The sequence below is a fragment of the Dryobates pubescens genome, chromosome 13 (assembly GCF_014839835.1).
Source record: "Dryobates pubescens isolate bDryPub1 chromosome 13, bDryPub1.pri, whole genome shotgun sequence".
NCBI lineage: Eukaryota > Metazoa > Chordata > Aves > Piciformes > Picidae > Dryobates > Dryobates pubescens.
The window spans coordinates 5,402,361-5,430,083 of NC_071624.1; the positions used below are offsets into that span (position 1 = coordinate 5,402,361).

The 27,723-nt window shown below is 41.8% G+C and overlaps 2 protein-coding genes across 3 annotated transcripts in view; one reads left to right on the top strand and one right to left on the bottom strand.

Moving 5' to 3' along the window:
• GIGYF2 (GRB10 interacting GYF protein 2) overlaps positions 1–27,723 on the top strand; it is an 83,545-nt gene that overhangs the window by 38,573 nt on the left and 17,249 nt on the right. Inside the window, exons 9-17 of the mRNA XM_054166647.1 lie at positions 15,120–15,299; positions 19,091–19,308; positions 19,397–19,559; positions 19,636–19,836; positions 20,255–20,445; positions 22,337–22,496; positions 25,734–25,900; positions 26,266–26,354; positions 27,326–27,433. Of these exons, the coding sequence (XP_054022622.1) occupies positions 15,120–15,299; positions 19,091–19,308; positions 19,397–19,559; positions 19,636–19,836; positions 20,255–20,445; positions 22,337–22,496; positions 25,734–25,900; positions 26,266–26,354; positions 27,326–27,433 (1,477 nt within the window). The remainder of the gene's footprint in view (positions 1–15,119; positions 15,300–19,090; positions 19,309–19,396; positions 19,560–19,635; positions 19,837–20,254; positions 20,446–22,336; positions 22,497–25,733; positions 25,901–26,265; positions 26,355–27,325; positions 27,434–27,723) is intronic.
• On the bottom strand, positions 58–9,119 carry KCNJ13 (potassium inwardly rectifying channel subfamily J member 13). Of its 2 annotated transcripts, XM_054166646.1 has the most exons (4): positions 8,686–9,119; positions 8,148–8,286; positions 2,198–2,678; positions 58–1,350 (listed from the first exon to the last, which is right to left on the bottom strand). In XM_054166646.1, exons 3-4 carry the CDS (start codon positions 2,673–2,675, stop codon positions 731–733), a joined length of 1,098 nt encoding a protein of 365 aa, XP_054022621.1. In that variant the 5' UTR covers positions 2,676–2,678; positions 8,148–8,286; positions 8,686–9,119; the 3' UTR covers positions 58–730. The 2 variants fall into 2 exon arrangements, with proteins under 2 accessions (XP_054022621.1, XP_009899285.1); XM_009900983.2 differs by lacking the exon at positions 8,148–8,286.

Genomic DNA, 27,723 nt, shown 5'->3' on the forward strand with positions numbered 1-27,723 from the left:
TTCCACTGCAGCATTTATCATATACATCAAGATTATTTTTTTTTGGATAGTGTCTTCATAGACCTGTCTTGAAATGAGAGATTCTCTTATTTGGCAGAATGAAGAGCTACAGTTAGTATTTACAATTTAGCTTAATAAGCACAGCAGGAGTGCTTTTCACTGCCATGAGAGATTGGCAGTACTTCCTAAGAGTGAATTCAGCCGTCTGAAAACAGATATAACTGTGTATCCCCAAGGAGTTAAGAGAGCATAAAAACTGGGATTTTGGAAGAACAGAACTAATTCCAGAACTAATACATGTACTGAATGAACCCATGTTGGTTTTAACTAAGATTTTTCTCTTGTATTGTGTTCTCCATTTTGTCATAAACTGCTTAATTGTGATTTAGGTCAGCTTTGGGAGTTTTGAAGGTCTCTCCTTTCAAGGGTCAGTGCGGCTTTAATCATAGTCTGGTGAATTCAGCAGGTAGCTCTTTTAATTTCCAAGAATTAGTACTGTGATTCTTGTACTTGACTTTGTCCTGGTCCATCAATCTAGCCTCTCCTTGGTTTGTATGGACACATCCATTCTCTTTGCTCTGCATATCATGTTGCAATCAAAAGGGTGGGAGTACAAGAGAATGATCATTAGAAGATGGCAGGGCAGGCAAGGAAGGAAGGTTGTAAATGGAACTTGAAAGTTTAATGTAATAATTATTAAAAAAAGCACAGAGTCCCAAGTCTGTTCTCTCTATTCTGTGAAGCCAGTCTCAGAGAGCTGGAAGCTGTCGGTGTGCTGTCCATTGATGTGGATCTTGTCAGTTCTTTTTGGACTCTTTGAGTCAGCTGCAGCTGGGAACTCAGGAATAGTCTTGTCAAAATTCTCCATCTTGATCTGATATTCACCTTTGGCATTGCGGGCTAGCACAGAGGCAAAGCGATGGTGCAGCATGATCTCTGAAGGGAGGTAGGATGTTCTCCTTTGACACATTTCTCCTGTGCCCTCTTGCACAGCTGACAGAAAGATGACCAGCTCAAAATGGTGAGTAGTTTCTCTTTGGAGCAGAGCAGCCAGAGGGCTAGATGGAGTGATTAAATGGTAGTAGGTCAGTGGAAAGATGAAAAAAGGACATTCATCCAAAGTAATGCTGTCTAGGTGGAAGCCAACACTAGTTTGGTGCAGCTGCCCATTCTCTTGTTCTTGGTAAAGTATAGCAGAAATCTGGACACTGGTCAGTGGGCTGGAGCGTGTGTTGGCCACCTGGAACATCAAGTACGGCTTCCCTTCGCTGTGCGTCACCACGGCAGAGCGGGTGAAGCGGATGGAGAATGCCCGATTCTTTGGTCGGGCAATTTTTGCCACAAAAGCACCTACAGCAAGGAGAAGAAAAAACTGAGTACAAGAACTATGCCTGGGTTGGTTCCCTGCAGCCTCTGAGCCCTGTGAAGCAGTCAAAAGAAACAGAAGCTGGCTTGTGTAGACGTGATCTTTGTAGCCTCAGCCTACATGCTTGAGATCTGCTAAGCTGGCATGGCATTAGCGTAGTTTTGTTGAAAAAGCATAACTTTCCTACAATGCTGCTTTTACTAATCTTTGGAGACTGAACTGCAGCTGTAGGAAGGAGAGCCCCAATGTACTGCAGTTGGCAGTAGTACTTGGTATTGCAGGAGCTTGCTCTTAACACACAATAAACTAACATGTATTCTTTAAGTCTTTTGAAATTCTTTAAACCTCCAAGTTACTTGAAATAACTTAAAGGCCTTTGAAACAGACAGTTTTCAACATTTTCATTACATCAGGTACAGAGGAATACTTAAACACTGAGTTGAAGATCAATGAAAACACTTCAGCTAGACAAAAGTAAACCTTAAAACCAATGGAATGACAGCACTTACATCAATTTAAAAACAACTTGGTGAGAGAATGGTACAAGAAATATGGGATACGGAGTGATAGGTAGTGACCTGCCACAAGTATTGCCCAATGAATAGTGGAACTCTCAAGTCCAAGTCTTGATGCAACCTAATTTCTGTCTTTTGTTAATGGAAGGGTGTTTAACTTTTATTTCTTTGTATCTAAAAATCTCATCATCCTTATAGTGGCTGACTTAATTGTTCTTTCAGATACCAGTATGAACACTGTTTCATTTCTGGCTCCATTTCTTATATCTAATAGTTACACATCTATTCTATTTAAAGATTAAATATGAGGGATTACCTGTGATGAAGGCTTCCAGCATGAGCCCCAGGACCATCTGTATTGCCAGCAGAGCAATAGCACTGGGACAGTCCCCGCTTGGGAACATAGTGCCATAACCAATTGTGAGTTGTGTCTCCAGTGAGAAGGAGAAAGCAGCTGTAAAACTGGTGATGTACTTGACACATATAGTGTGGTTGTCAGGTGGAGCATCATGGTCCAGCTCCAGGTCCCCATTCATCTCAGCCAGCAAATACCAAAGCACTGCAAAGACTAGCCAATGAATGACAAAGGAAGCAGAGAAGACCAGCATCATCCATCTCCAGCGCATGTCCATTAGTATTCCCCATGCATCTCGGAGGTATGCCAGACCTTTGCCTTGAGCACCATCTATCTGGAATGTGCTGTGTCCATCTTTGGTCACCATCCTCAGGTATCTTTGGGTCAGGAGGGGAGCACTGGATTTGGTATTGTTGCTCTCTATCATATCTGTTGTCATCTTCTATATATGAGAGAAGAAAGGAGAAAGCATGATACCATGCAGCATATTTGTTTTTTGCCTAACATTCACAGTTTTTGACACATCAGCAGGGGTTGAAATACAGCCGCCAACAAAGCGGGGCTTATACATTGCAATCCAGAGAAGATTAAGTCAGGAGCTTGGAGAGGAATTTACCACTGTTTGTGGTAATACTTTGCTGAAAAAGATTAAGTTTAAAAATCAGGCTACTTCTCAAATTTGCTTTAGTTGTTTAAATATAACTTTCATAGGTTACCTTCCTTAAATTTACATTTGAGTCACATGCTTAAATTCTTTAGGGGTGAGTGGGATGAGAGTAGGCATGCTGTGTCTGGAAAGAAACTGAATTTTGCCTGATTAAATGTGTTTTGGTAACTTTTTAGCAGAGCATAATAGCTTATTATACTATGAATACTACTAACAGTACTGTGGAAATGCTAATTATTACTATTTCTCTAACATGCTTATGCGTTTTATGGAAATGCTGTAGTTCACTTAGTAGCCCTTTCAGAGTTTCTAGTTCAGGAAATGGCTGCTGACTGCACACACTGTGTCTAGTTGAGCAGAATTACAGTATTCAGAGCATAGAATTACTTTGGTTGGAAAATATCTTTAAGATCGCTGAGTCCAACTGTTTAACTCTACCAAGTCTGGTACTAAACCATGTCCCTCAGCACCACATCTCTGCCTCTTTTAAATATCTCCAGGGATGGGAACTGAATCACCTCTGATGAGCCTGGTCCTGACCAAAACCAGGAAAGCACAAATGTATGGTAACCAGAGGGTGAAGTTGCTATGTGGGGTGCAAAATGTAAACGTGTAGGTATCTGACGTGTTAGGCCCCTTTGTTTCCTTTTAAACCTCAAAACTTGGCAAAGCTGTCAGAGATGCTGAGTGTCTTTGAAATGACGTTGGCCACTCAAATCCATATCTCTTACAAATACTGAACATTTAACGTACCCCTGGGGCAGATTAAATTTCAGTTCATGTAAAATAGACTTGGTGATGTGTGCAGCCTACTTAAAGTAGGTTGTGAGGAAGCTTGTTTGTAGAACAGACTTAAAAAAAATTATGTAAATTCTGCAAATCATAATTGTCCATGGTGTGTTTAGTCAGTTTTGTTGGGTTCCTATCAACTTTGACCTTTCTCTGAATTAGAGCTGTTTAAGTATATGATACAAGTGAACAAACAAGCTAGAGCAACTGGATTATTACCACCACCACCACCACCCCCAGTTCTATCTTGAACTGCATCATCTGAGCATCCTGAACTGAATTAATAATGAATTTATGAAAGGTAAAAATATTTCTTGTGATCTCTGATCTTGTAAGCCAGCAGATTTTGTGGCTGTTTATTTGACAGTGATACCAAGTTTTAGTAATTTCAGAACATTCTCTTTTGCCGTTCATAACCATGCAGGTAATTCTTCTGTCCGTGCTGTTGTCAAAGGAGGTAGAGGAGATGATAACCTGAGTGGAATTCAGTGTTTTTCCTCTAATTTTTATTTTCCAATTTATATCTCCTGAAAGGAATATTTTGAGAATGTTCCCCATGCCAAAGAATACAGCAGGCTCTCTGAGATTCTCCTGGTTAGTAGTACAAGGGTACTTTTCTTGGGGGATTATGATCATAATCCATTCAGTTTATAGCTTTCATTCTTTGGTCTACTCTGTAGCTCTCTGACAGTTTTCAGTCTTGCTGCATTGCTACAGAGTTTTACAGTAACTTGAGTATAGTTTTAAATGCTTCAGGAACCTGGTGATTAGTGACTTGTCTGTAGAGCAGAGTCTGGTTTAGAAGAGCTCTTTTGGACACCTTGAAGGATCTTGAAAATGGTTGTCTCTGAATGGGAAAGGTGATTGGGACCATGCCCAAAACATAATGCCTTTGGATGTAAATGTAATGCATTCTTGCACAGAAATAAAACCAAAGCACCACCACAAAAAACATTATGTAAATTCTCATGGCCTCCAAGTAATTTGGGTTTGCAAAACAAATATAATGCTGTGAGAATTAATCTGATGACTGGTTGGTGACAAAAGCCTTTTCTGCAGTGTTAGTATGTTCAGAGAAAAAGGAAAAAATATACTTAATCTGGTCCATCTTCCTGGGCTCCACTTGAGACCTTCCACAGTGCACCACAGACTACTTGGAGCAAAATGCTATCAGCATTGCAGAGTCTCAGTTTTGATTGAAGGGCTTTTTAGAGTGGTGATAAATCACTGAAAGCTCTGAAAAAAAATGTGGCTGGTGTTCAGTGTCAGGTGGTTTGGGATTTTTTTCAATGAAGGTGAGCTCATTACTGGCCAATTTTGAAGGTTCTTGAGAAACTCCATTAGTCCCCAGCAGCATGTGTCACAACAGTCCTGTGTCTCTGCTCCTTGAGTCTTCCAGAACTTGCCTCTTGAGGTTAACTAGGTTACTGCTCTGGTCTTAATTGATACAGGCCTCTGACTTTTCTTGTCTAGAACTGTTCAAAATGTTAGGTATTTAATTTGATGGCAGTGAGAACACTGGAAGGATGTCAACTTGAGTTCTGAAACTTTTTTTTCAAAGGCATTGATGGCTTTAAGAGTCTTTTCCGAAGCTGGGAAAATGAGTAAGAAACTGCAAGTAGGCTCTGAGAGAATGCACTTGGCTTAGAATAAGAGGTGAAAGAACAACTGTCATGTAAGAAATCGTTTTCTTGGGTTGGAGGATCAGTCCTCAGTGTTTTCAAAAGCAGAACCAACTTATGAGTAGATGACAGTTTGAATTTACATGCTCCTTGCCTTGCCCACTCTAGTAATAAATACAAATACCTTCTTTCCTTGTTAAAGAGAAGTTAATGAAGTTGCACAATTTGGACCATCTGATCCAGTCCCCTGCCTGGCATGGTCCTTGGTATCCCCACATTAATTCCAGTTTTGAACAGTGTATGTTTTAGGAAAGGCATTCAGCTTTGACTTAAATTGGGCATTGTTTGTTGGAGAAGATTTGTCTCCACTGTTACATGCATGCTATGTTTGAAATTCAGATTTGTCTACTGTGATCTCTTAAACTCTATGTTATGCTTTTTGTCAGGTTTTGCTTCTCCTGTTTCCTGATGTGTGAATCTGTTGTAACTTTGGGGTTTTCCTTCTCCCTCCATCTCCCAGCCGATAGCCCATGACGGGAAAGGCAGGAACCACGTTACGACTTTTCTAGCTGTCTCTTGGCAGGCTGACCAGTCTTTTATCATTCATTCAGTGTATCTAATCCTTCCTGTTTCCAGTCTTGAAATTTAGATGGGTATCACTGACTGTGGTGTGAATGTAACTTCTGAGCTTTTCAAAAAATCTTCTCTATGCTCATCTAAGACAATCATGGTGGGTTCAGTACTACTTTAACTAAAAGTCACAGTTTCATTTTCCCTGCCAGTCAGACAGGTTCTAAACTGACCTGGCTTGCTAATGATTTATGTGCAATAAAACCTTACCTTGCAGCTTGAGGATATTGCTTGCATTTCTGAAATTCATGACCCAGCACACTGATCTCCTGCATTTTTGGCTTTGTGATAGAGGCACCTTGTGTGGTAAAGCTTTCTTACACTGCTGCTTTATGCCACCCCATTGCTTTCCTCTTGCTTAGCCTTTGCCATCAGCAGAAGCTCAGCTGTTAAGACTCTGGGATGATTACAGGGAGTCTCGTTTGCACCAGTGTCTTCATTTTCTTTTCTTTCTGATTTGAAGGCATTTGAAGTTGACACTTATACTCTGGTTTCAGCTCAGTGTGCTAATGCACCTGCATCCTTTCTAGGACTGTGAAGGTCTTTACGTGAAGCTGTGTTGAGGGCAGACTTCTGCAGTGCTGCCTGATCTGCCTAGTAGACATTTTTGCAAAATCTCTTCTAATTGACCTTGGAAGGGATTTGAGGCAGTTTAAAGTGCACTGCTTCATCATGATAGCAAAGGAGTCAAGACGACCTGCTGTTTGCTGGGAGTAACTGCAAAACACTGCTTACAGCTGGAGCATAATTTGAAGATCTGTTAGAACCCGAGCGGTGCTGGCATGCCCCTCTGGGAATGTGTACATTCCTCTTTATTTGGGTCCACATAATCTAGTACTAGTTTCAGATTTGAACATCATCTCTCTGATCATTCAGGTGTGAGGCTGTCTCCGCACTTTGCACCTAACTAGTTTTCTCCTGTTCTTTTGAAAGCACTTTCATGTTATTCAACTCTCGGTATTGTTTGCTAGATTGAATGGCAATCTTTGCAGTGCTCTGACATGAAAATTGGAAAATGAAGGTGTTATCAATACTGATGACATGACTGGGTCATATAGCTTATATTAGGGGGCAATCTTAGAAATGTAGGAATCAATTCAGTTGTTCTGACTGCTTTTGTTAAAAGCTTATATTGCAGCTGTTAGTAGCATAGGTAAAATTTCAGACATTTGTCTGTTAGGTTCGGAGCTATTGCCTCATGGAGATGAAGGAGAACTGTTTGTGACAAGTTTATTTTGGAGCAGTCTGCAGAATTGATATAGCAGTTTTCAGGACTTTTTATATATGTATATATAGTGTTTAACTTATTTTCACATAGTTTAATATGTGAGGATCCATATGAACCCTAATTCTTGATTGTGAAGTAGCATCTGAATGGACCAACTAGTCTGGCCACCTTTAGAGATGCAGAAGAGCTTTACCAGGACTTTGCTTAAATATTGAGGTTTTAAAATGTGCTGGTAGGTACCAAATCCTTATAGAGAAACTTAAATGCAAAATAATTTATTGTTAATGGAGGAGTAAATTTACCATTAAGAGGGAGGATTTTACTTGATGAAGGCTATAGTAATAGAAATCTGCTGACAACCGCTTGTTGTGGAACTTGCTGGTTTTAAAGAGCAGCCCTGCAGCTATGTGATACAGACTTCCCAGTGGCTCATCTAGAATGACTGAGTTTTCCAGGATGTTGGAGTTCATACTTGATGCCCATGCCTGGTTTCCTGGGCAGTGGCACTAGCCCAAAGTGTGTCCATAAACAGAGAGAATGCATTAACTGAAAATGATTGAAGGCATGAGAGAAAATTGTAGATGGTAAAAGTAGGCTTGAAGAGGTGAAGCTCATTTCTTCAATTTGTGATGGAACTGAAGTTAAATGCTGAGTTGTAATCAATGCAGCAAGAAGGCGAGAGATTAATTTTGTAATGTTTGGCCAATATTTATCTTGAAAACATTTTGAAAACATACTGCATGATGACTTTGGATTTGCTCTGTATGCTGTTAGCTGTGGTCATCTGAGACAGTATGTTCTTTTTCAAGGGGGGAAATCAGAAACCATTTTAGAGTGATAATTGATTTAGCAAGCTTTGGAAGTAAATTTTGTGCCCTGAAAACAGCTTTGATTTATCTGATTAAAGAATGACAAAAGAATTTGTAATAGTGCAGTAAGGAGAAAGAAAAAATTAAGATTGTTTTGTGTACTTACCTGTCTTTGAAGGGTTTATTTGCTGGAGAAGGGGAATACCTGGGCTCCAGGAGAGGGACTGGGCTGGTCTTGTGTATTGGTCTCAGCACTGGCAAGAAAACTTCCCACAAATGGTTGGTAGGGTTCTTTCTTTTCTTTTCTTTTCTTTTCTTTTTTTTTAAGGGAAAAAATATTTTAAAAATGGGTTTGTATGTCTCATTCCTGTGTTTATAGTGCTGGGGGGAGGTTGTTTTTCATCTGAAGCTGATTTGATTGGTCATTTTGCCTGCAGGGGGGCCAGTTAGCTCTGATCATGTGGAAAAGAATGCTGGTTTGTTAGGAGCATTTCTTTACCCAACACAAACCCTTAGCAGCCAAGGAGAAATCCTCCAACACTTTCTTGGAGAAGGGGTGCCTTCCCCCTCACCTCCTTAATCAAGATCATTTTCTAGATTTGTATAACCTTAAAGTGAGATTTGAAAAGGCCAAAATTCCCCTGGAAAAGATGAATGGAAAATGTTCCCATATTGCTGCTGAAAAATATACTGTTCTCCCATACCTTCTTCCTAACCAGTGTCAACTGCAGTTTGGATGAAGAAAACTCTTGTGTCTTGCTGCTTGTCAGTGCCACTTCCTCTTCCCATTAGATCATGAGCTTCTGAGTGTTGCTGTTAACAGAAAGGTGGGCTGCAGCTAATTGTATAGCCGATGGTCTCTGGTGCGTGTTGCTGAACTTGTAGCTTAATGCTGGTCAGAAGCTGTAGATTTGGCAATCTCTCTTCCATCTCCACATTGCTCCTTTGTGAAAACATAGAATTAATCACAGGATTTTGCTAAAGCCTAGGAATGAAACAGTGCAGATTAGGTGGGTTGCTGATTCTGTGGAGCAAACAAAACCACAATCACTTGAGCTATTTTCTCTCAATTATCAAATGAGAAGAGTTATTTAGGGAAGATGTTTTAGCTGAACAGCTGCATGGGGTGGTCAGCATGCTGCACTCCTAAACGGAACTCTGAGGACAGCTTTGTAGTGTGGCTGTATTTCATGCCTTTTTGTGTTGTTTTTTCCTTTCTTTTTTTTCCCCCCCCTTGGTGAGCTGCTGATGTGAGGGCTTTGATCAAACGTCACATGTAAGAGGATCTGAGAAACAAAGGCTATGGTTGTTTGCAATAGAACTACTGAAGGCCTGCTGGGAAAATTATTAATGTAGACTTTCCTGCTTAGGAAACAAAATCCTCCCTAATATTTTTTCTTTACCTTTCCCCCTCCTCCCCCCGATTGCAAAACATTAATTCTTTAATTTGTTAGTATGGAAAATTTTAATGCGTGTTCAGGCACAGCACAGAAAATTGATGGGCATAGTGTGACCTTTGGAACCAGGGCAAAGATTGTAGTGCATGGGGGACTCCCACTTCTGTGGCAAGCCTGTGGAGCAATTTAACTTGCCCTTCATCTTTTCCTCTCTACTCCAGCAAAATTGAATTTCTACTATAGAGAGGCTATTTTGTTCACAAATGGGATTTAATTTTTTTTTTTCCTCACCAGAACTATTTTCTTACAAACCAGATTTTGTACTGTAGAAATTGTCTGGTGTCCAGACACAAGTTGTCTAATCTGATTCATCTGAATTAATTGAGAAGCTAACAAGATTGCACAGCAGCTGAAATAGCTACAGTATGTGATTTCCAGGTGTGTGTTAGAGACGGAATTAAACTCTGGTTATTCCTTCTGAATTTACAGATTGGCTCATGCTCATGATAGGTGATTGTAGAAGCATTTTGATTGGCTAAAACCTCAAAGATCACAAGTCCAACCCTTGTCTAACTGTCACCAAATCTGGTGCTAAACCATGTCCATCAGCACCACAGAATCTGAGAGAATCTTCTAAATTAAAATAAATACCTAATAAGTGGAGGTCATGAGGATAAGTCTGGTCTCTTTTCAGTGGTGGCTGGTGAGAAGATAGGGAAACAGGCACAAACTGGAACACAGGCGGTTTCACTTGAAATTAAGGAAAAACTTTTTTACCTTTGAGTGTGCAGGAGCACTGGACCAGACTGCCCAGAGATGTTATCCAGTCTCCTTTGGAAACTTTCCAAACACACTTAGACATGATCCTGTGCAGCCTGCTCTAGGGGAAGCTGTGGTAACAGTGGGGTTGGACTTGATCTCCAGAGGTCCCTTCTGACCCCTATCAGTCTGTGATTCTGCGGTTACCTTTTGTTGTGTCACTTGTTACTAAGGAGAAAATACTGACCCCAACCTTGCTAAAACCTCCTTTCAGGTTGTTGTAGAGAGTGAGGGTGTCTCTATTCGTCCGTCTTTCCTCCAGACTGAATAACCCCAGTTCCCTCAGCTACTCCTCTGAAGACCTGTTCTCTAGACAGTTCACCAGCTTCACTGCCCTTCTCTGGACCTGCTCCAGAGCCTCAATGTCTTTCTTGTAGGATAATGGTCAGAAAAGTGGAAAAAAAAAATTAAAAAATTTGGAGTGGTATTTGAGTAGTATGTCTTTGAGACTTACTGTTAAGATGGAGATTTCTGTGGAGAGAAAATGTGAAGCTAGAAATAGGCAGCAGAATTTCTGCTCTCTGTTACTGACTTTGCTTACAAGTGCGTCACTTCATGATGTCCTAGTACATCAAAATACTGCCCTAATGAGAAGGTGGCACTTCTTTGGAAACACCATCCTAAGGCTATGTGTTTTATTCTTCTGTAGGGTGAGCTATAGAATTGCACACCTAGGCAAAGTTCTTTGAATTCTTCCAAGAACACCATGTGCAAAGGCTTTTCTTTGTATCCTGTTTTTACAGACATGTGTAGCAGGCAGCAGAAAGAGAAAAGCAAGTCAGAACACTTAACAGACTCTCTTAGTTGTTCACCTCCTCAGGGGAAACAGTGTTGCTATCCATCACCACTTCCCCGTTAATTCTCTCCAGTGAGTGTCACAGGAAACATGGACAGACAGCATGGAGAACAGAGGTGATTTGCCGTTCTGTTAATGACTCCTCTTCATAAACATCTTGCTGTGGGGCTAGGTCTCAGTCTTGTTCTTCACAGTTAGTCTCCCTTCGAGTCGATGTTGCACAGCTGTAGGGTTTTTTTGGCAGGATACCACTAGGCTCTATCTGAAGTTTCCTGTAAACACCATTGCTGGCTTTGTGACAGACTAGAACAGAGGTGCCCTTTTACTGCTCCTTCTCTTCAGGAAGTCCAGTCAATTAGTCCAAGGCAAAATCATACATTGCTTTTTAGTTTTTTCATCCTAAAAACGTTGCCAAATACTGACTCTGTGACCTAAGCAATTTCAGCTGAAATGAGCGTTCTCAATTCTAGAAAGAGTTTGCAAAGATAATGTGCTAGGACTTTGGAAGTTATGAACTCAGATGTAAGCTGTAGGAGTATTCCTTTATACAGCTCGTTGTTGCCTGTCCCTTGAATAGCTTGGGTTTTTTCCTTATCTTTAACCTGTGACCAGATAGTATATGTAATGCCAGGTCTGCTTTGAAAGTACTTTTCTGTCTTTGAATATTGCTTGGTATGGTGTCCTAGTACAAAAGAAAAAGTGTAGGAGAAGGTCCTGAGGCTGTTGTAGATTACATTTTCTCTCCTTAATTCTACTGATGTGTGGCATTGGAACAGTCATCTGATACATCACATTGAAGTGCTGCTGTACTTAGGAAAGTGTCAGTATCACAGGTGATACCATTCTCAGATGAATGTAATATTGAGCCCTTCTGATTGAGTAGTTTCTTAGATTTCTAATGCTATAGAACTTAAAATGAGAGGAGGGGCAGGATCCCACTGGTGTCTGATATCAACAAAGAGCGTTTGATGTTTTGTCACCACTGTAGAGATGTATTTCAAACTCCACAGTAGCAAATGGGGATGCCATTTTCTGCAAGTTCAGAATACAAAACTTGACTTTGATAGTTTAATTCTTGGGAGCAAAACTGGACTTCCCTAGTGTAGTTCTTGGGGGCAAAACAATTTGTCTTAAGCACTAAAAATAATTTGTGTATGCCTGTAGCTTGACTATTTCTGCAGGGAGACTAAGAACATATGGATATTCAGTGGCAAAGTAGACTTCACAGTATACTTCAGGTAACTTTCTTTCCCAAAGATGTATTTTGGAAGAGCAAAACAGCCTGTGAGCTGACAGTTTGCTAGTGTTAAAGAACAGTCTCCAAAATCCTAACTTACTAACAACTGAAAGGCATTACATCTCTTTTCCCCTTAATTTGTAGAGTCTAAAATAAATACTGCTGAATGAGTGTCAGGTAGTAGCTGTGAATTTTGAGAAGAGTAGACTAGAAAAGTATGATATTCAGAAATTTATCTAAAAATAGTGAATGAGTAATTTTCCTTCTCAGTCTTCTCTCCTGTATGTGTTTTACTTTCAGCTGACTTGGCTCTATTTTTCACCTGCATGAAGCCCACCTAGGGAGCAGTCCTGAGAGGCTTCCCTGCACTTCCTGTTGCATTCTTCTATGTGACTTGTTTCAGACATCAAAAATGAAGCAGGAAAAAAAAGACAACCACCAACCAGTGTCCCTCAGTCATAGATTTTCTGTATAGCTTGTTGCCTTTGTTCATCTTTTGTGAGACATGGGAAAACAATGTGGTTTTTCTGTCTAAACATAAGGAAAAGCTTCATTATTTTGGGGGTGCTGGAGCATTGGAACAAGGCTGCCCAGAGAAGTTGTGGAATTCCCTTATCTGGAGAGACTTAAAACCTGTCTGGATGAGTTCCTGAATAACCTGCTCTAGGCAAACCTGTTTTAGCAGAGGGTTGGAATACATGACCTCCAGAGGTTCCTTTCATCCCTTACCATTCTTAGATTCTGCAGTGTGATGGATCTTCATTTACAGAGATTTATCCATTCTAGATAAGTAAATTTGTCAACGTTGCACCTACCAAATGAAAGGAGTTGAATGTCTCAGCAGTTTAGATTTATTCAGAGCCAGTATTGCCAGCGACTTCCAAAATACACTGTGTTCCCAAAGCCCAGCAAGTACCGAAGTGGTCTTTAGCCAGATGTTCCTTCCCTTCAATGAAGTAAATGGGGTCTATCATAGCTTAGATTGCCTGTTGGTACTGCTGATGTATTTTAGTTGATGCACTTTAGCTCTTTGTGTAGAAACAACTTGAGGGAGGTATTCCAGTTACCTTTCTGAGGGCCTCTAGTCACTTGTAGTCATCAGGGTGGAAGAACTCTTGTACCTTAAATGTTGGGGTGTTTCCTGCCTCACCTGTCTGATGGGTCAGGGGGCCTACTATCTTGGTAATTCTTGTAGAAATGTGTTCCTGTGGCAGTGGTAAAAGGATTTGATGTGAACCTGGAGCATGGGAAATAGGAAACTTCATGGATTCAGTATTCTGGCTTGAATTCCCCCTTTACTCTTCCAGTGTAGTCCTTCTTTAAAACAAGATACTGTGGAAAATTTTGAACTGGAGAAAGATGATGTGGTAGTTGGGTTTTTTTGTTGTGATTGTTGGTTTTTTTTCCCCTCCCGTGTTTTGAGATTCTGGAGAAGGGATATTTGTTTTTCTCCAAGATATATGCCAAGTCCAAAGACTGTTTCCTGTTTCCAGAGTGCACTATCTCTATGTTGGAAGAGTTTTGGAGCTCTGAACAGGGTTCAGAGGGTTGATATACTGTAGAATTTCAAGTGCTTGTTCTTCAGATTTTCTTCAATTTGTTCACTGACTGAAAATCTGCATGATACAAAGAAAGGGGAATGCAATCTCCTATCCTTCCTAAACTAAATTCTTGAAACCATCCCTTTCTACCCCAGGAATCTTAGCGCATACTCATGCTTGTGTTTTCCTAAGCAAGCAGGCATAAAATCTTAACCAAGTATCATCCTAAGACTGAAAGAAGCAAAATTAGGTATACCAGTCTCTAGTACTTAGTTTCATTTTTATTTTTAAAGATAACTACACAATTTCAGATTAACACTGGTTAATAGCATCAGCAAAGAAGTGGTGTCACAGTGATTCCTATGAGAACTCTGGTGCTACATAGCTAAACATACTTAAAGAAACAGAAAACCCAGAAGTCCTGAAGCTAGCACTCTCGTTTATTTTGGTGGTGAAGTATCATTGTCAGGATGAATCAATAGTGAAAGCAGCATGCATGTCTTAGCCTGAGTTACTGGTGTATAATGTGGGTTGTGAGAAGTATTTGCATCATCCTTTTGTGGCATGTTCACGAAGTGTTGCTCTTTGTTAAGTACTTGAGGATTTTATGGTTTAGTTTTATTATAACACAAATTAGAAACTAAAAGACTATCTTACCTCTTAAACCTCTGTTGCAGACTCATACTTGAGCTTGACTAGATTTTCTTCTCACTGAATATGCTGTCCCTGGCTCTCTAGAAGATGGAGTCCCAAGATAGTGTTAATATTATGTGTTTCTTTTTTGATCCTACTTTGAATTTTCAGTCTCTTAAAACATTGCAAGAACACTGTGCCTCTATTGGATCAAATATGTAGATCTCATATTCTTTTTATTGCAGAACTAGCAAGTATGTTTGCTCTGTATAAAATGTGAGATGTTTAGTTTCCTGTATTCCTATTTTTCTTCAGTGTGTTTCTTGTCATCTTTTTCTGTCTTTCCTAGCCATGTAATAATTGACTGTATGCTTTGCTTTCTTCTGGGTGTGGGTTTGTGTTTTGGGTTGGGTTTTTTTTGGTGTGGTGGGGTTTTTTTTGTTTGTTTGTGGGTTGCTTTGTGTTTTGGGTTTTTTGTGTGTGTGTAGTTTCTGTTTTGCTTTTCTTAGTCTTTCTACCCCAAGGTATTTAGGTACATGGAAGATTTTCCTTAACCTCTCCATTTTTTTCCTTCATTAACTTTCATTCTTGTCCTAGGTTCCTGTTGTCAATTCTGGTGCTTTTTTTGCCTCTAAGGGAGCAAGATTTCAACTTTTTTTTTCCTAGGTACCTAAAGACAGGGATGCATGTTGACTGGCATGTGATTTCTTTGCAGTGAGACCAAACTTTGAGGAAGGTGGGACAGCAACAACGGGGAGGAAGCATGAGTTTATACGCTCTGAGAGTGAGAACTGGCGAATCTTCAGGGAGGAACAGAATGGAGAAGATGATGATGGAGGTTGGCGACTGGCTGGGTCACGGAGGGATGGTGAGAGGTGGCGCCCTCACAGTCCAGGTGAGAGGAGATCTAGGCAAAAATGCAGCTGTGGTTATAAGGAAAAGGCAGTGGGTGAATCGGGGCATGGGGGAAGCAGAGGAAAAGGGAGGTGACATAAAGTTTGGGGCACAGATAGCTAAAGTTCCTGTGGTTTCAGTCCTTAAATACTGTTTTGGCATACACGAGGCTCTTGGTCACAAAATAGAATAGAATTAACCAGGTTGGAAAAGACCTTTGAGATCATCAAGTCCAACCTATCATCCAACACCATCTAATCAACTAGACCATGGCACCAAGCGCCCCATCCAGTCTTATTCCTGAACACCTCCAGTGATGGTGACTCCACCACCTCCCTGAGCAGCCCATTCCAATGGCCAGTCACTCTTTCTGTGAAGAACTTCTTCCTAACATCCAGCCTAAACCTCCCCTGTTGCATCTTGAGACTGTGTCCTCTTGTTCTATTGGTGGTTGCTTGGGAGAAGAGACCAACTCCCACCTGGCTACAACCTCCCTTCAGGTAGTTGTAGACAGCCATAAGGTCTCCTCTGAGCCTTCTCTTCTTCAGGCTAAGCAAGCCCAGCTCCCTCAGCCTCTCCCCATAGGGCTTGTGCTCCAAACCCCTCCCCAAGCTTTGTTGCCCTTCTCTGGCCCTTCTGGGCCCGGAACTGGACACAGTACTCAAGGTGTGGCCTAGCCAGTGCTGAGTACAGGGGCAGAATGACTTCCCTGCTCCTGCTGGCCACACTATTCCTGATACAGGCCATTGGCCTTTTTGGCCACCTGGGCACACTGCTGGCTCATGTTCAGCCTATTATAACCAGTACCCCCAGGTCCCTCGCTGCATGGCCACTCTCCAACCACTCTGTCCCCAGCCTGTAGCACTGCTTGGGGTTGTTGTGACCAAAATGCATCACCCAGCACTTGGACTTGTTAAATGCCATCATGTTGGACTGTGCCCATTTGTCCAGCCTGTCAAGGTCCCTCTGGAGAGCCCTTCTATCCTCTAACACCTGCCCCCAACTTGGTGTCATCTGCAAACTTACTAATGGTGGACTCTCTCTCCTCATCCAGATCATCATAGGTAGTACTAGTTATTTGAATTTTTGCTGTAGTAGACGAAATAACTGCTTACAAGTTAGGCTTTAGCAGGTATCCTAAAAAGGCTATTCTAGGAATTCTGTAGATCTGCAGAGAAGCTGTTAGCATTGAGACAGACTGAGCCACCAGCTGTGTTGAACTAGTCTCTCAGCTTTGGTCAGAGCTGTATTTAAATTCTCCTGTTAGTAGTAGCCACAGGACCATCACAACTGTTTTAATCACATTCTTGCTTTAAACAATTAACTCAAATTGGCATGGCTTAAACTGCTGCTTAGTACTTATTCTGTTGTTAGATAATAGTGCTAATCATGTGTTGTGCTAAAAATAGAGAAATGTCTTCAGAGTACTGTTGTCATTTGTTTAGCTGAACCTTCCTTTGATTTGGCTCTGCGTACTCCCTACTAGATTGTATGCTGCTAGTGTGTGTGTGTTTGTTTTTCTGTTGGAGTGAGAATAGTTTAGAAGAACACAGCAGTTGTCAGGCTTGAGTTTACCTTCTTCTGTTAAGCAAATAATAGTTTGACTCCCATAGACCACTATTTTTCCAGCTTTTGAATTCGTCTTGTTCTTTCAGCTATGTTTACTAGGGTGGCTGACCTAAATCTGCTCATTTTATGCACAACCCCCTTGTGCATAATCTTGCTCTAAAATTGAGCAAAATAAAAATTAGGTTCATATACAGTATCTTCAAAAAAAAAACACCCAAAAGCTGGTTGATTTTGTGATTCTGTAAACTTAGTGCTGCTTCTGATGCTGTCTTTCAAGTAGATTGTATAGTCTTACTTACTGCTTGATCCCAGAGATGCTTTTGTTCTTTTAGAATGGAACAGCATTTTAACATGTTCTTTTAAGCTTGAACAGCATGTGTGACTTGCACGTAAAGAACCTCTTAGAAACTTACATATCCTGGGACTGCACTAATTTAGATGCCAGGGACTTTTGGGCAGAGATTCATGGGACATAATGCAGACATCCACTTGAAGAGGATGCATGAAGTGGTTCTTGAGCTCTCTGGAGTATTAACTCCATTAGTGCATCTTCAGTGAGCCTGTTTGCTTACATCTTATTTGAGAAGTTACTGATGAGCAGGAGATTGACATAATGGCCCTAAGATGATAGAAACTCATTTAAAGCAGGCAGAGAAGATGAGGTAAGTGCAGTCTTACCTTACTTCTTTTTTAAATGACATGAAGGTTGCTTAAGAACATCAATAGGACAGTTTTGGTATTTCACAGAATGTTAGGGGTTGGAAGGGACCTCAAAAGATCATCCAGTCCAACTTCCCTGCCAGAGCAGGATCACCTATGCCAGATCACACAGGAACGTCTTCAGGCAGGTTTTGAATATCTTCAGACAGGGAGACCCCACAACCCCCTGGGCAGCTTGTTCCAATGTTCTGTCAGCCTCACAGTGAAAAATCTTTTCCTCATGCTTATATGGCATTTCCTGTGCCTCAGCTTCCGCTCGTCCTGTCATTGGGCATCCCCAAGAAGAGCGTAATGTCATAAATAAAAGCAGATTCCATGTCATAAATAAAAACATAGATTAAGTTGCACAGTGGAATTGCTTGCAAATAAGCACATATGGTGTAGTGAATGCTCTGTTGAAGTCTCACCTTTTGTGTTTCTTTTTTAGTATATAAAGTCCATAGTATTTCTAGGAGGAGTTTGTTTTACATTTCCTGTATTTGTGACATGAAGGTGGATTTTTGTGAGTAACTGGGATGATGTAGACACATTGCTCATTCACAGGAAGCCAAGTGAACAGTTTTTCCTCTTTACTGTGACTTAAATAAAAAAAAATTGGTAGCTGTTTGATAAACAGTGAGACTGCACTGATTGCACAAATTCTGAGATTGAAAAAAGGATTCTTTCTCCAGAAGATACACAGCCCTCTTAAAAGCACTGAAAATTAACATGCTTTCAATTTTGCTTTGCATTTGTCTGGTAAAGATAACTCCTCTTGGGTGTAAAGTTAATTTATGATCCTTTTACTCCCACTTTGCTTTCCATAAGAGCAAGCTCTTTACAGTTTAAATAGCAGTATTGCAGTCAGAGATTTTTAAGGTTGGCTGAGTGAAGATGTCTTCTGACTAGAATAGAAAGAAAAGTGTTAAAAGTGTTTGGAGAATTTTGCTTCATGTTCTTTATCATTCTAAGTTTTGGCATTCCAAAGACTTAAACAGCTCTTTTCAAAGGTGTTTTTTGTAGTCATTAGTCCCCTTTTCACATATATGCTCAAAACTCTTTCTGAGGGCAGGAGGGGAAAAAAGCATGAGTGGTTTGTTCAGGATGTGACTTTTTCAGGTTGCCTAATAGAAAACATTATATGTGTAAAGAAACCAAAAAAGATTTGGAGTTAATGATGACTGGTAAATTGAGCAAGTCTCTAGTGTTGCTTGTCTTGTGTGGGTGCTCCAGCATGTTTTAGATGTAGTCCAGCTTTCTTAGCCTGACATAGTTTTTTGATGCTCATAATAGAGTTTATAATCTGGGGATGGACATGGGACAGTATTTCGAAGTCTCCTACTAAATGGTGAGATGCGTCTTTCCTTTCCTTTGTCCTTTAAGATGCCTCTTCATAGGTGGACTGTACCCTGTAAGGGTTTTCTGAGTTATATCACTGTCATCTCTTCATTCACCCTTTTGTCTTTCCAAGTAAGCTACTATCCCCTAGGACTGTCTTGTAAAGTTGCTTTCCCCCCACCTTAGACGGCCCTCGTTCTGCAGGCTGGCGGGAGCACATGGAGCGGCGGCGGAGGTTTGAGTTTGATTTCCGGGAACGAGATGACGAACGGGGCTATCGACGAGTACGGTGTGGGAGTGGCAGCATGGATGATGACAGGGACAGTCTCCCTGAGTGGTGTTTAGAAGATGCAGAAGAAGAAATGGGAACATTTGACTCGTCTGGAGCTTTTCTTTCTTTGAAGGTGAGAAGCTGTCTTGGGCCCTTTGCTCTCTTTGAGAAAATGTCCTGTTGTTTTGTGTGGATTATGGATGATTATGTTGACTTTATAGAAGGTGCAGAAGGAGCCAATCCCTGAGGAACAGGAGATGGACTTCCGACCTGTGGAGGAAGGGGAAGAAAGATCTGACTCTGAAGGGAGCCACAATGAAGAAGCCAAAGAGCATGAAAAGGCCACCAAGAAAGAAGGGGAGAAAACAGATAGAGTAGCGGCAGGTAAGGGAGAATTCTCATGTGTCTATTCTATTCTGCAGTGTAGAGTTTCTGTTTATACAGTTACTCAATGTTACAGAAGCAGTGGAAGAAGCAGTGCGAACATCTTCACCAGCTGCCAGGTCAGATACGCCACCGAAATCCCAACCTCCAGACCCACTGCAGACAAGCCTGTTTGAAAGGAAGGAAGAGTCTGTGACAGAGAGAATAGAAAAAGCAGAAGATAAAGAGAGTCGATCAGAGAATACACCGCCAGCCAAGATGTCTAACAGAGGGGAAGGTAATACCTTTGATAAATTCCTTAAGTTTCCATTACTTGGGATTAGTCTTGGTCTCTTTTAAGAGATTATGGTGATGAAATGCTGGGATTCACCGCATGGTCTACAAATGCAGGATTTGTTGAATACACCATCTCAAATGCAGTGCACTGGTACTTCACATTGCAGTACAGCCTAGAGAAACATCAGGTAGTTGTGGATATGTTTTGTTGTGGTAGCGCAGATCAGTCTGGACTAAGATGGTTTTCCCTTGAAGTCAGGTTGGGGACTTGTGCTGTAAGCAGTGCCAGTGTGCAGTGATCTGAAAAGGCTTGCTTTGGTGCTAATTTTTTGCTGCTGGATGCATGCTGCAGTAAGTTCTTAAAAGTAATTTTCATTTATGTTAAAGGAAATTAATTCCTTTTAACATTTTTCTTTTAGATTTGGCTTCTGTTGCCCAACCTTTACCACAGATTCCTGCAGACACAGCTTCTCCTGCTCATCTTTCTCCACCTGTTTCCACTTCAAATCCTGCTTTGCGGACAGTTCAGACACCTGTCACAGCTGCTCCAGGCATGGGCAACATTCCCACTGACCCAGATGATGAAGAGGGCCTCAAACACTTAGAGCAGGTAAAATTTCTCAAATTCCTTTGTTGTTGACAGTTATGAGACTGGAGGAATTTGTAATGCAGAGAATTTGAAGCCCATAAAAACAGCAATGTAACTGACACATTATACTCCACAGTGTGTACTGAAACCTCCTTGTCTGTCTCTTCGTTTTTTTGGAGAATAATTCAAGTTTATATATTGTTTTTCTGAACTAGAGTACTATACCCAATGTTAAAGAGTTGAGATCCTAGCACTAATGAGTACTGTCAAGTAGTCTTTCCATTTGTGTTGAGAAACTGTAAAAGAATATGCCCAGTATGTTTATGAAAAACAAAAGGTACATAAAGAAGGCCAACAGCATCCTGCCCTATATCAGCAGTAGTGTGTCCAGCAGGACCAGGGAAGGGATTGTCACCCTTTGCTCAAGCACTGGTGAAGCCACACCTTGAGTACTGCATTCAGTTTTGGAGCCCTCACTACAAGAAAGACATTGAGGTGCTGGAGCATGTCCAGAGGAGGGCAATGAAGTTGGTGAAGGGTCTGGAGAAGGAGGTCTGCTGAGGAGCAGCTGAGGGAATTGGCGTTGTTTAGTCTGGAGAAAAGGAGGCTGAGGTGAAACCTTCTCACTCTCTACAACTCCCTGAAAGGAGATTGTAGTAAGGTGAGTGTTAGTCTCTTCTCCCTGCAGTAACAAGTGGTAGGTTGGTAGGAAATGTCCTCAAATTGCACCAGGGGAAGTTTAGGTTGCACACGAACAGAAACTTCTTCACTGAGAGGGTTAAACACTGGAACAGGCTCTGAGGGAGGTGGTTGAATCCCCATCCCTTGAGGTGTTTAAGAGAGGCAAAGATGTCAGAGAGACATCATTTAGCATTAGCATTGCTAGAGTTTAGATAGTGGTTGGACTCAAATGTAAAGGTCATTTCCAACTGAAATGATCCTGTGATTCCCTGATGTAGGAAGCACAGACTGTGTTCATGGAAGTTCATACTGCTGGGATGCAGAACTTTTCACGCTAGTATTTTAGTTTTCACCATGATACCATGTGGAACACTTTTGGCAAGTTATTTTAAAGCTTTGCTGAAGCAGGTGATCTGTGCTTATTCAGGATTCTGACAAGGTGGTAGCCTGAGCTCAGGGATTGTGGTGGTTACACCAGGTCTTGAGTTCACTGTAATTTCTGGTACAGTGGGTATAGAATGGAATTTACCAGGTTGGAAAAGACCTTTGAGATCATCAAGTCCAACCTATCACGCAACACCATCTAATCAAATAAACCATGGCACCAAGCGCCCCATCCAGTCTCTTCTTAAACACCTCCAGTGATGGTGACTCCACCACCTCCCTGAGCAGCACATTCCAATGGCAAATCACTCTTTCTGTGAAGAACGTCTTCCTAACATCCAGCCTAAACCTCCCCTGTTGCATCTTGAGACTGTGTCCTCTTGTTCTGTTGGTGGTTGCCTGGGAGAAGAGACCAACTCTCACCTGGCTACAACCTCCCTTCAGGTAGTTGTAGACAGCAATAAGGTCTCCTCTGAGCCTCCTCTTCTCCAGGCTAAGCAAGCCCAACTCCCTCAGTCTCTCCTCCTACGGCTTGTGCTCCAAACTCCTCCCCAGCTTTGTTGCCCTTCTCTGGCGCTTCTGGACACGTTCCAGCAAGTCAACATCTTTCCTAAACTGAGTGGCCCAGAACTGGATGCAGTACTCAAGGTGTGGCCTAACCTGTGCTCAGTACAGGGGCAGAATGACTTCCCTGCTCCTGCTAGCCACACTATTCCTGATACAGGCCGGGATGCCATTGGCCTCCTTGGCCACCTGGGCACACTGCTGTGTGTAACATGCTAATTTTCAAATTGGTAAGCACACATCTGACTCTTGTATTCCTTTCTGGTTTTGATGTCTCCTGCAGCAAGCAGAGAAAATGGTGGCATACCTGCAGGACAGCGCCCTTGATGATGAAAGACTAGCGGCAAAAATTCAAGAGCACAGAGCAAAGGGTTCATCTATGCCATTGTTCCACGAAGCCATGCAGAAGTGGTACTACAAAGATCCTCAAGGAGAAATTCAGGGTAGGTCTGTGCCCTTTACGCTTCCTCTTTTGTTTCACTGAACTGTTAGTTCTTCACAAGATTACCACCAACAGATACTCGATGCTTGTTTTCACAAATACAGCACAGGGAATTTACCACTCCAGAATTAGATTTTGAAAACAGGTTGTCTTCTCCTCACTGCCTCCATCAGCTCAGCATGCCTGCTGTCCAGAATTACACCGTATTGTGGCTGAGGTTTGCCATCACTTCATGTGTAGGTTAAACTAAAAGCTAGTTTTCACGCCAGTACTCAGATTTCTAAATAGCTTGATGAGGAATCCATGAGAGGCCCTGAAATCAGTTTTCAAGTCTCAGCCCAAAGACACGAAGTATTCAGGGAGGGGTTTAGAATCTAGAGCAAAAGGAAAGCAAGTTTTCCCAAGCCAGTGCCTACTCACGATCTCAGTTTAAATTGTATTTGCAGCCAGTCCATTATTAGTTGATGTGATACCAACTTTTCATGCTTGCATTTTTCATTTCAATTGCAGAAAATAGGAGATTTAAGTTGAAGTAGGCATTTTGTGTAGGTATTTGCATCTTTGCTTTCAGAAGGTACTTTTCTTTTGGTGGTCTCAAAGCTCTCTTTTAGTAGCTACTTAGTCCTGTTTTGGGGAGGCAGCTAAGCAGCAAGTGCCTTGCTGTACTTCATAAAGTAGTTGCTAATGCTGTTTAATGACTTCCTCAGTTGTGAACTCTAGGTAGGCTTGGTGGGGTGGTGTTTGTGGCATCTGTGCCAGTCTCTTGTCTGCAGGTATTGGGTGTCTTCAGGGTTTCCTTCTTACCCCTTTAAGTGTGAAGGATGTTTGCCATAAAGCATTTCTGTGTTCATTGTGCTTACAATTGTATGGTCGTTCCTGCTGGGCGTTTAGTGCGCAATGATGAATTAACAGTTTTTTACTGGAGTGAAATTGAATGTGTTATCCAGAAGTAAAACCTCCTGTGCAATTGTTTCCTGTGATATGTCTTGTGGTTTCATATTCTTTGGGAGGAGTTACCTTCAGAAAGACCCTCTGCACAGAGAAGGCAGGAATTATTGAATATTCTTGCTTTTCAGAAGATTTACCCCCTCCCCCCCCCCCAAACTCAGATGGCTCTTACTGTGTTGAATTGCTGGCTGTATGTCTGTTTGGACATGTGAAATTAGTATGAGTCTTCCTTTGTAGAGTGACTGCAGCCTTCCTTGGGAAAAAGAAAGATATGGGAGAGTGTAGCATCTTCATAAGGGAAGGAGAAACTGGTTTTCTTACCTTAATATAATTGTCCACTTAGAGCTGTATCTACTAACCTGCTAAGATCTACAGAAGCAAAACTTCTATACTGTACTCCTGATTTGAAACCTGGAGTTGAAACAGGCTGAAACTGCTTAATTATCTGTATAATGTATATGGGGAAAGCAGCTCTTGTACTCTTAGCACTGTCAGCTAGTGACAGAGCTGAGTTCTGAACTGGAAATTGCAGTCTGATGCTGATCCTGAAGTAGTGAACTTTGGTGGAAGGCAGCATCTGTATCAGATGGAGCAGGCTGTTACACCTCTATGGCTTAAAGCTTAGCAGATGAGGGAAAGACTATAGAAGTTGACTACTGAGATGTTAATAAAGCCTCTGACACCATTTGCTACAGCATCCTTCTGGAGACATTGGCTGTTCGTGGCTTAGATGAGTGGATGGTTTGCTGGGTAAAGAAACTGGCTGGACCAGGCCCAAAGAGTAGTGGTCAGTGAGGTTAAATCCAATTGGCAGCTGGTCACAAGTGGTGTTCCCCAGGGCTCATCAGTGGGTCAAGTTCTCTTTAATGTCTTTAGCTGGATGAGGGAATTGAGTGCAGTCTCAGTGAGTTTGCAGATGACACTAATTTTGGTGGGAGTGTTGATCTGCATGAGGTTAGGAAGGCTCAGTGAAGCGATCTGGACAAGCTGGATTGATGGAGTAAGGGCAATGGGATGAAGTTTGACACGGCTAAGTCCAGGTGCTGCTCTTGGGTACAACAGCCCCATGAATGCTCCAGATTTGGGGCAGAGTGGCTGGAAAGCTGCCCAGCAGAGAAAAAGCTGAAGGTGGTGGTAGACAGCCAGCTTGAACGTGAGTCAGCATGTGCCCAGGTGGCCAAGAAGGCTAACAGGGTTGTATCAGTAACAGCGTGACCAGCAGGACCAGGGAAGCGGTTGTACCCCTGTACTCAACAGTGGTAAGGCCATGCCTCGAGTACTGCTCTCAATTTTGGGCCTTCACTACAAGGACATTGAGGTGCTGAAATGTGTCCAGAGAAGGGCAATGAAGCTGGTGAAGGATCTGGAGAACAGGTCTGCTGAGGAGTGGCTGAGGGAACTGGGGTTGTTTAGCCTGGAGAAAAAGAGACTGAGGGGAGACACTTTCTTGCTTTCTATACCCTTCTGGAATGAGGCTGTATCCAGGTAGGTGTTGGTCTCTTCTCACTAGTAACAAGTGATAGGACAAGAGGAAATGGCCTCAAGTTGCACCAGGGGAGGTTTAGAAATGATATTTGAAGAAACTTCTCTGAAAGGGTTCTCAAAGACTGCAACAGGCTCCCCATGGAGATGGTTGAATCTTCATCCCTGGAGGTGTTTCAAAGAGGCAGATGTGCTGAGGGACGTGGTTTAGCATCAGACTTGGTAGAGTTAGATAATGATTGGACTCAATGATCTCGAAGGTCTTTTCCAACTGAAAGGATTCTGAGGGAGATTTAGGTTGAATATTAGGAAAAATTTCTTCACTGAAAGGTTTGTGAAACACTGGAACAGGCTGCATGTGGAAGCGGTGGAGTCACCAGTCCTGGAGGTATTTAAAAGATAGAGAAGTGTGGTGTTGAGGACGTGGCTTAGTGGTGACTTGGTTGTTAGGTTAATGCTTGGATTCAGTGATCTGCAATATGTTATCCAACCAAAATGATTCCGTGATTCTATGCTTGGCTTTACTCTCAGAGCTGATTTCATCTCTCTCCAGAGCATGGTAAAAGCAGTTAGGACATTTTTATTAAAGACTGTGGGGAATGTTGTGGCCCCTGTAAAGATCTAGACATGTTCATTGACTCTTCAGCCTTTAATGTTCTGTCTGTCCAGATGGGTGGATGAGAGGTACAGGAATGCCTGATGCTAAGTACTGGGTTATTTGTAACAAGCACTGTCCTATTTGTTTCCAGCATACTCAACTTGGCCTTACTCTCCCTTCCCCCATGTGTATTGGTTTATGTTATTTCAGGTCCTTTCAGTAATCAGGAAATGGCAGAATGGTTCCAGGCTGGGTACTTCACTATGTCACTGTTGGTGAAGAGAGCTTGTGATGAGACGTTTCAGCCACTTGGAGACATCATGAAAATGTGGGGCAGGGTTCCCTTCACTCCAGGTCCAGCACCACTTCCGCATCTGGTAAGTATGAGACAGTTACAGCACTCGAATAGTCCTGTAACAAATGGAATTGAGTTACATACACATCAGCTGCTGTCTTGCAATTGCAGGAGTTCCGAGCTCCAAAGCTGAACTCTGTTTTTAAGAGCAGAAAAGACTCAGTTTTATTAAGTGTTTGCTTTGCCATGTCTGTGAGTGGAACGCTTGGTCCTGTGTATTTCAGTTAGGGTACCACAGGCTTTGTAAATGTTGGTCTCTGTTTAGGTATTTTTCTATCTTCTTCGCCTTTTCACTTCAGAATACAACATTTACATTGCTTGCATTTGCAACATACTACTGTTATTACATATATTATAAAAGTGGATTTTTTTTATTCTTAAATGTAGGGTGAGCTGGACCAAGAGCGGCTGACCAGACAGCAGGAGTTGGCCCTGATCCAAATGCAGCACCTCCAGTACCAGCATCTTTTAATACAGTAAGACTGCCAGTCCCAGAGATCTTCAAGTGGCTGTGTTCTGCTCAGCGTTTTTAATCATCTGAGTTCAGCTTCTAGTCATTGTTTCCTTAGACAGTGGGGCTGGGCATGCATCTACTCCAACAGCAATAAGTTGCTTCCACAATCACAATAGTCTACAGGATTAGGACAGTGTGGCTACCTCAGGCACACTTTTCAGCATCCTTTTTAGTGTCCTGCATAACTACTTTAGTGAGACCTGCTCTATGTAGGTAGCTGTTACATTCCAAGTGAATCCCAGCTATGCTTGTAATGCAGTTTGGATGTTTTGGAGTCAGGGGAATGCTACACATCCTTTGAACTGGAGATGGAGAAGGCAGGATTTGCTTTGATCTGTTTGCTTAGCATTTTGAAGGTCAGTGGAAGGTAATGCTGGAGAAAGCAGTTTGTCATCCATTTTGCCATAATTGTCAGTTGTTCAGTTCTAGCCAGTTCTTGAAACCTGTTTTGTAGGAACTTGGAGAAAAGAAAGCAGTCAGATAGACTACTTGTTCATGTGTCCTGAAAACATGAGCTTTGGTGATGATTTTTGAATTCTGATTGTCAGCTTATGATTTGATAAGGCAAGAGCCTGCCCCTGTACCAGAGGATGCCTTCACATCCTCATGGAGAAGAGATTGATCTGCGTAGATGTGCAGTCATCTCAGCCAGGCTAATTTAAGCAATCTGTATGCAGTTTGTAGAAACAAGGAAGCGGTATTACACAACTTACAGAAGGATGTGGTTCAGCTCACGTGGGCCAAGGTATAGTGTTCTTGTGTTTTGGTTCTTTGCAAGGCCCCATTCTGTGGTTTGCTCTAGCGTTTAGCACAGTCATTATGTAGGTCATTGGGCATTAGTCCCAGAGGATGAATCTGTGTGCAACTTCTGCAGCTTGGGCATGATAAAAGCAAGTGAACAAATACCAGTGATTATCTGCTTCTCTTTTGAAGACAACAATATGCACAGGTGCTGGCTCAGCAACAAAAGGCAGCCCTCTCATCCCAGCAGCAGCAGCAGCTCGCTATTCTCTTGCAACAGTTCCAGGCCCTGAAGATGAGGTGAGTTAGCCCAGACTTGAATTTAACAGCATTGTTCCTGTACTCAAACTTGTATATAACAATTATAATCTTGTCAGTGGCCTGTCCTATTCAGCTTTGCTTGTAATTGATTATTACATATTTTATAGATTGCGTGAATATGAAACAGTTGCAGGATGTTGGCAGCTACTTTATGTATGTGGTCTTTACCTCAGAGGATGTTTATGGAAATTGGGAGTAAAAATCTTATAGCTGAAACTGTATCTTTTTGACAGACCTGTTGTGCTGGTAACAGAATGGCTTTGCCCATT